The following is an 8477-nucleotide window of genomic DNA, read 5'->3' as shown; positions in this document are numbered from 1 at the left end:
AAAATAAAATAAAATAAATAAATAAACTATTACTTTATTTCTGTGTCTGAGAGCTTACATAATACTACACTTATATTTTATCTGGATCTAGGCAAATAAAAAAGGCAATAGATTGGGCTATTTTCTGGCAGGGAGCACTAGCATTTTGTTTGTTTCCAGAAGGTCCCTGAGTTACTGGGAAAGGATAGTGGGGGTATGGGAACGAAAGCAGAGAGACCAGCAGAGAGGCTTTTACTCAAGATCTGCTCAGTGGCCTGAGTGGACACTGTTTAAGGGAGATGAGGCCAGCAAGGCTTCAAGGGGGCTCAGGTGGGGCAGAACCCCAACATTTATTCCCCACCTGGGTTCACAGTTGGGCACATGCCTAGATCTGTAGGGAGCCCTTGTCCTTGTGGGGAACGTGGCTTACCCTTCAGGGGTTTTGAGGGAGAGAAAATCGGAAAACCACTGGTTATGGAGAAATGCCAGGGAAAGGCCATAGGAGTGGAATTTTCAGCCCGATGAACCTGGAAGGGAAGCTTAGTTCTCTCTGTGGGCTCCAGCCTCTCTGGCCGTCCTGAATGTTTCAGAGCATTTTCTCTGCATTTCTGCAGGGCCTCGCTAACGTGATCTCCTGCCTCTGCATCAGGGAAGACAGGCGGTGGATTGCCACGGCCGACAAAGGGCCCGACTGCCTGATAATCACATGGGACTCCTTCAGAGGGTAGGCATGGCACAAGCCTCTTTTTCCCTTCTCAGTGTAGCATATCTGCAACAAATGAGAAATGCTGGTCTGGGCATGCAGAAGCCAGTGGTGGGATGCCGGGTGAGGGTGAAGCGGCCTGGGGAGGCTGCCCGTCCTGTTGCCTTGAGGCCCGGTCAAGTGACATTACCTTCATGAATTTCCCCAATTACAATTCTTGGACCTTTAGGCCGAGAAACTTGGTTTGGCGATGTCCCAGATGAGGGAGGTTAACACTAACCCAGCTTAGAGGCCTAGAGAAGTGAAGTGATTATCCCCATCTACAAAAAAGAGGCTAATCATACCCACTGTTTTCGTTTCCTTGGGCTGCTCTAAGAAATTACCACACCCTGGGGCTCCTGAGGGACTGAGCAGGTTAAAGCCTCTGCCTTTGGTTCAGCTCATGACCCCAGAGTCCTGGGATCCAGCCCTGCATCTGTCTCTCTGCTCAGCAGGAATCCTGCTTTCCTCTCTCTCTCTGCCTCTCTGACTACTTGTGTGATCTCTGTCCATCAAATAGATAATGAAAATCTTTCTAAAAATTACCACATGCTGAGAGGCTTAAAATAACAGGAAGTTACTCCCTCACAGTTCATGAGGCTAGAAGTCTGAAATTAGGGTGCCCTAAGGGGTGGTTCTTTCTGGGGCTCTGAGGGAAAACCTGCTCCAGGCCTCTCTCCCAGCTGCTGTTGGTAGCCCTTGATGTTCTTTGGCTGGTAGACTAATCACTCTATCTCTGTCTCTGTCTTCACATGGCGTTGTCCCCTGTGTGTCTCTTTGTGTCTGCTCTTCTATGAGTTCAGCAGTCATTGGTTTTAGGATCCATCCTAATCCACCCTCATCTGAACTAATACATCTGCAAGGACCGTATTCCCATGTAATGCTCACATCCTGAGGCTCTGGGTGGACCTGACTTCTGAGGAGGCCATCAACACACTGCACTTACCTTACGGGACTGTCATAAAGACCAGTAGCGCATAGTACGTGGCCCATGATAGATGTTCATGTGTGTTTTCTTTCTTCATTCCTGGTCCTAGAGGCAGAGTGCAGTGCTAGATTAATTGATAAGATTGTAAGGCCCTGGTTGAGTTGTGGGGGTGGTGACATGGGGGTGGATGAGTCCAGTTGGGGACAAGTAGTAAGAAGTTGCTTAAAGCTCTTGGGTGTTCTGGAAAGTTAGGTTGAATGTTCTAAGATACAGGTCCCCAGGTTACTGGTAACATCCTAGGGCCCTGTTACTTAATCCTGGTCCTCATCTTACTAGATGTCTCAGTGGCATTTGACACTTGTCATTTCCTTGGCTTCTTTGATACCACGTCCCCTTGGTTTTCATCTGCCTTCTGAGACTCTGCTTCCTCTGGCCCAAGATGGTGAGGAGGATGCGGTTGGCCCTTTTCTTCAGTCAGGAGGGAGCAGACCTGTGGTAACCACACCATCTTCATCACCCTAACCACCTCATAATTCCTCTTTTCATGGATGAGGAAGCGGCTGGAGAACATTCCACCTGGATGTCCCGATGTCCCGTGGATATCTCCTGCTAAAATGTCCCCAAGCCCTGCTGCATCTCCTCCCAGAGGCCTTCTAAAGCCACCTCTGCTGCCCTTGCCCACCCACTCCCAACCTGGCTAGCCTCCTCCTCTGCAGCTTCATTCTGCAACCCAACCTCCAGGGTGGTGATTTAGAATACACATAACATGAAATTGACCATCTTCACATTTTTAGAAAAGATTTCTTTATCATTTATTTAAGAATAAGAGAGTGTGAATAGGGGAAGGGCAGAGGGAGAGGGAGGGAGAATACTCAAGCAGATTCCTCGCTGAGTGCAGAGCCCAACATGGGGCTCGATCCCAGGACCCTGAGATCATGACCTGCACTGAAACCAAGAGCCAGCCGCTCTACCAACTGAGACACCCAGGCGCCCCATATTATGATTTTTAGACGTCTAATTGGTGGCATTAATTACATTCACAATGTTGTGTGACCATCGGCACTATTTCTGGAACATTTTCATCACCCCAAACAGAAACTCTGTGACAGTGAGCTCCCCATTCTCCTTTCTCTCTGCCCCTCATCAACTTTCTGTCTCTATAGGTTTGCCTGTCATCATTTTGGTCTGTGAATCATATGTAGCTTTTTATGTCTGGTTTTTCTCTCAGCATAACATTTTCAGAGTTCTCCCGTGCTGTGGCATCAGTCAGTGCTTCCTTTGTTTTCAAGATTCTATCACATGGATATACTGATTCTGCTTATCTACTCATCTGTTGATTTTTTAAAAGATTTTATTTATTTATTTGACAGACAGAGATCACAAGTAGGCATAGAGAGAGAGTGGAAGAAGCAGGCTCCCCACTGAGCAGAGAGCCCAATGCGGGGCTCGATCCCAGGACCCTGAGATCACGACCTGAGCCAAAGGCAGAGGATTCAACCACTGAGCCACCCAGGCACCCCTCATTTGTTGATTTTTAATAATCTTTTAATTGAAAGCTAAGGTCTCCTTTGGCCACCATCACCAATCTTCGCCCTCTTCCTGGAGGTAGTCAATTTGGTATGTTTCCTTCCAGAACATTTGCTGTTTTCCTAAATACAGATACATGGACATCAGCGTGTAGCATCGTGTGGTTGTTTTCCACAGCATTTTGAGTGTGACCTTTTCCCAAAGGCAAAATCTGTTTGTGTTACTCCCCTGCTGAACACCCTTCAGAGGCTCCCTCTTGCCAACCCAGCCTGAAATAGAGGGGAAAATGCATCTTGCATCCTAGTCATGGGAACTCGTCCCCCAGAAAGTGGAATTCCCCTTCCGTGTGCCTGGTTGTCACCTGTGGCTGTCACATGCTTCCAGCTGCAAGTAGTGGGATATCCAACTTACACATCAGTGAAAGTTGTTCTATCCCATGACAGAGTCCACAGGCAGGAAGGGTGGGCACTTCACGTGTATCTCTTCTCTGAAACTCTTGCCAGTAGCTCTCCTTCCCCAGGGGCGGCTGGCCCCGTAAAAAGGATTTATTCTTTGCTTTTTCTTTTCTTTTCTTTTCTTTTTTTTTTCCTTTCTTTCTTCTAAGATTTTATTTATTTATTTGACAAGGTAGAGAGCACAAGTAGGCAGAGAGGCAGGCAGAGAGAGAGGGGGGGGGGAAACAGACTCCCTGCCGAGCAGGGAGCCTGATGTGGGGCTCGATCCCAGGATGCTGGGATCATGACCCGAGCTGAAGGCTTAACTGACTGAGCCACCCAGGCTCCCCTCTTTGATTTTCTCTTGCTTATAAAACTGTCTCCCCGACTAGACTAGGGGTAAATCTGGCAGTGATTTTTTTTTCTTTTTAATTGCAAAGTAAAGTGCATCTTTGGTTAACAATTATGTCAATGTGAGTTTCATGATATAGTAAATGATGAATTTGGGACCCAGAAAAGATTAGTTGGTTTTAGAATTAATATTCACTTTATTAAAGTTATAAACTAAGAACCATAGTTTTCCCTTAAGTTTTTTATTCAACTTATAAATGTTACTCCTATTATAAATCTAGCAGATTTTTATAATTGCCTTTAAGGGGGTTTTGATTAATGTTTGGCCCAACTCACAAATTTGATTATTAATTCCTTTTAAACATTTTTAAACTGCACTTAGAAATTGAATATATTTGGTTTTATCTCTAAGTTCTTTGGTAGTCTGATTTAAAAATAAACCCTTCACCCATACTTAGAGAATTATTGTAAATCTAATAAATTAGACATAACTATGGCAAATCTTAAGTTCTCATAAGTATTCTAATAGTGTTTATAAACCAGTGTGCTTTGAATGTAAAATCACGATTCTGAATTAATGATGGGCTTTAAATTAGAGTCACAAATTTAATCCATCAGAGGCTCTGATATGTTAAATTCTTTTAAACACCACCCATTACTATGCAAAATAAACAGATTCTCTTTCCACCATTATGTTTACAGAACAGGCCCAGCTGACATCACTGGCTCTCTGTTTAATTCTGGAAAGCCACAGGGATAAGATGCTTTTCCCCATTAAGGACATCACGTTGTCATTCACAGCAATGTTAGGACTGCCTTCTCTCAAATGATTTTGGGGGCTAGCTCCCAGGGGGCTGAAGTCTTCTCTGGTGACAGAGACCGAGCCAGGTCCTCAGCTGGGGCACAGATTTGGTCCCAGCCAGTTGGGGCACCAGAGTGACCTATAAGGCCTGCTGATATTTCCTGGAACAAGGGCTCTGTAATGAAAAACAATGGGGAACCACCAGCCCATGGTCCTGGATTAGGATGTCCTACCACTGGCCTTCACTCCCCCGACTCCCGTGCTGCTGCCCACTCACATCACCACAGCCTTGCTTCTGTTGTGTTTCTCTGGCTCGCTTAGATATTTAAGTATCTCATTTAATTCTGCATGTGACAAGGTTTTTCCTGCTTCTTAGGGTTCTACAGTCTTGCCAGTGACACAGTATAGTAGTGAATGAGGAAAGAAAAAATAAGTCATACCTTACCCAGACACATCTCCAGAGTCACCCTTGTTTAGTTTAGAATCTGTTCCTCTAGACTCTTCTGTGCACAGAAATGTGTGCGCTCTCTCTCCCTCATGCAGGATGAAGCTAACTACACTGTTTGGAAATTTGCTTTTTTTCACAAAATTTTGGTCACCTTCCCACATCAGCCTCATTCTTTTTTTTTTTTAATGATTTTATTTAGTTATTTTGCAGAGAGAGAGAGAGAGCATAAGTAGGCAGAGCAACAGGCAGAGGGAGAGGGAGAAGCATTCTCTTGACTGAGCAGGGAGCCTGATACAGGACTTGATCCCAGGACCTGAGCTGGAGGCAGCCCCTTAACCAACTGAGCCACCCAGGCACACCTGCCTCAATCTTTTTGCAAGTAGCCTAGTTTTTCATTATATGGTTATGTCATAATTCTTTTTTAACAGTTCCCACATATGTGGATATTTGTGTTTCGTGATTTTTTTTGCCGTTAAAGCAGTGCCATGATGAACATGATTTTATATTTATCTCTGTTTAATTTCACTGTTATTTTTCTGGGAAAAAAGCTGTAGAAGAGGAATTGTTGAGTCTTCGGGTGTGTGCATTTAAAATTTTGACAGATGCAGCTAAGTTGCTGTCTAGAAAGCCTGTGCTTATTTTCATTCCCACTTAGGTGGGAGGGTGTTCATTTTCCCGAGAGCTGGGGTATTGTCCTAGGCATCTTTTTTTTTCCTTATTTGTGTCCTTCATGCCTGGCACAGAATCAGCGCTCAATAGTGGGTGACAGTCAACTTCAAGAAGAGAACAAAGAGCACGTTTGCATAATGCTGAGTTAGTTTTATTATTTTTTAAAATGAGGTAAAATTCCCATAAGGTAAAATTCGCCATTGTGAAGCCTGTGATTCAGTGGCATTGAGCATGTTTACAATGTTGTGCCATCACCACTTGTACCTAGTTCCAACTGCTGTTTTAAAGTAATCTCTATGCCCAACGTGGGGCTGGAACCCACAAACCCGAGGTCAGGAGTCACATGCTCCACCAGCTGAGACCGCTGGGTGCCCCTAGTTCCAAAACCCCAAAAGGAAAACCTAAAGCCATCAGTAATCCCTCCCATTCCCCCTGACAGCCACTGACATGCCAGTCCGTCCCTGAGGATTTTCTAATTCTGGACACTTCATATCAATGAGCTTGAACAACATGTGGGTTTTGTGTCAGGCTTCTCTACTTCACGTGATGTTTTGAGGGGTCCACCCCTGATACAGCAGGGGCCTGCACTTCCTTCCTTTGATGGCTGCATTGCAGTCTGTTGTATGGATGGACCACATTTGTTTCCTCCATAGCTTTTGAAGCAAGTCCCTCAGAGAAGCAAGGCAGACCTCCACAAATGGGTGTTCCCTAGTCCTGTTTTGCAGCATTCCTGTGCACACAATATTGACAGCTGCCCAGAAGGCAATGGCATTGGGACCATAGCCATCACCCGGGATGCCAAATATCTGGCAGCCATCTCCAATGCTGAAATCCAGGTATGGGGCACGTGGAGGTGGCCTCAGTGGGCTGGCCGGCCTGTCAAGTGGGTCCTGGTGAGCAGCTCTGCTCGGGCCACGTGGTGATGTGATGCTCTCAGGGAAGGACCAGACCCCATGGCCCTTCGTTGGGGGTTCTCTTCCTGGGATTTATCTCACGGTGCCATGTTCCCGAGCCAAAGTTACATAGCTACCACGAGAGGTGTCGTGTTTGTCAACAGCCTTCAGGAACCTTCTCATTCTCCTTCATCTGCTGTCACTCACAGGACGTTTGCATCTGGAGGTGGACCTTAGCCATGGAAATGCCAGCATGTACCCTCAACCTTCTCAAAGAGTATGGTGTTCAGGTGAGCTCAGTTTGAGTGTGCAAAGTTAGTCTACAGTCACACCGAGCCCAGGTCCAAACCTACTTTTGGTTTTGCTGGTGTTCAGTTATGGTACACTAGTACTTGTTAAACAACAACAACAACAACAACAAACAAACAAAAAACATGGCCGTATCCTTGATCTCATTTTACTCTTCTTGATAGTGAGCAATATTTTTTTGAGCATGTATTATGTGCCAGGTTCTGCTAAGTGTGTTACACCAAGTATCTCCCACAGTCCATGCAAATGTGCTGGGAAGGAGTTCTTTAGTAACACAATGGACTGCTTCTGTTAAGTACTAGGTAATTTGTCTGAAGTCATGGGCCAGTGGCCTTTCCTGTTCTAGACATGCTCTTAACTGCTCCTGAGACCCAGAAATTATTAGTCTCAGTTTGCCTGAAGTGATTTGCCAAGGACACCCATCAAGTCTCCTCTTCCATTCTGTGTCGTCTTACTCACCCTTGTACCCTTTGCTCACCACATGGCTGCTCAATCCCTACAATGTGCCAGACAGTGAAAAGTGCTCACCTGGGTGCAGGACCCAGAACCCAGTCAGAGGGCCTGGGTGACTGGGCTCAGCCGGGCACATGTCATGCTGCAGCTTCATGTCCAAGTCTCTCCTTCTGGCCCCTCATCATCCCTCTAGGTCTCTGCAAAAAATTTCCTCAGAGCTTTTATAAGCTGAGCTGATACAGTAGCCACCGGCCATAGTGAGTTTTTCTGTTGCTGCAAGAAACTGCTCTGGGTCTTTTTAGAGCTTGTGCTGAATCTGTGGACTGCTTTGGGCAGTTGTCTTCTTAACAATCCATGAGCACAGTAGCACCTGTGTGGCTCAGTGGGTAAAAGCCTCTGAACTTTGGGGCACCTGGGTGGCTCAGTGGGTTAAAGCCTCTGCCTTCAGCTCAGGTCATGATCCCAGGGTCCTGGGATCAAGCCCTGCATCAGGCTTTCTGCTTGACGGGGAGCCTGGTTCCTCCTCTCTCTCTGCCTGCCTCTCTGCCTACCTGTGATCTCTGTCGGATAAATGGATAGAATCTTAAAAAAAAAAAAAAAGTCTCTGAGCTTCTGCTCAGGCCATGATACTATGGTCCTGGGATCGAGCCCTGCATCAGGCTCTCTGCTCAGTAGGGAGCCTGCTTCCCCCCCACTCCTGCCTGCCTCTCTGCCTACTTGTGATCTGTGTCTGTCAAATAAATAAATAAAATCTTTAAAGCAAACAAACAAACAAAAAACAAAAGAATCCATGGGCACAGGCTATCTTTCCATTCTCTTACATCTTCTTGAGTTTCCTTCAGCAGTGTTCTTTGCAGCAAACAAATCCTCCACCGAAGGTTTATTCCTAGGCCTTACTATGCTATCATAAGTGGATTGGTGTTCTTCATTCCTTCCGTGGGT

General features: G+C 45.9%; 1 protein-coding gene across 2 annotated transcripts in view; it reads left to right on the top strand.

Annotated features, from left to right (window-relative positions):
• Positions 1-375: 375 nt before the first annotated feature.
• LOC125092680 (cilia- and flagella-associated protein 251-like) overlaps positions 376-8477 on the top strand; it is a 35058-nt gene continuing 26956 nt past the window's right edge. For both annotated transcript variants that reach the window (XM_047717040.1, XM_047717039.1), the window contains exons 1-2: positions 376-703; positions 6983-7063. In XM_047717040.1, the coding sequence (XP_047572996.1) occupies positions 686-703; positions 6983-7063 (99 nt within the window). In that variant the 5' untranslated portion in view covers positions 376-685. The remainder of the gene's footprint in view (positions 704-6982; positions 7064-8477) is intronic.

Source organism: Lutra lutra, unplaced genomic scaffold (genome assembly GCF_902655055.1).
Source record: "Lutra lutra unplaced genomic scaffold, mLutLut1.2, whole genome shotgun sequence".
Lineage (NCBI taxonomy): Eukaryota > Metazoa > Chordata > Mammalia > Carnivora > Mustelidae > Lutra > Lutra lutra.
The sequence above is the reverse complement of the archived record's forward strand: the minus strand, read 5'-3'. Positions and strand labels throughout refer to the sequence as shown.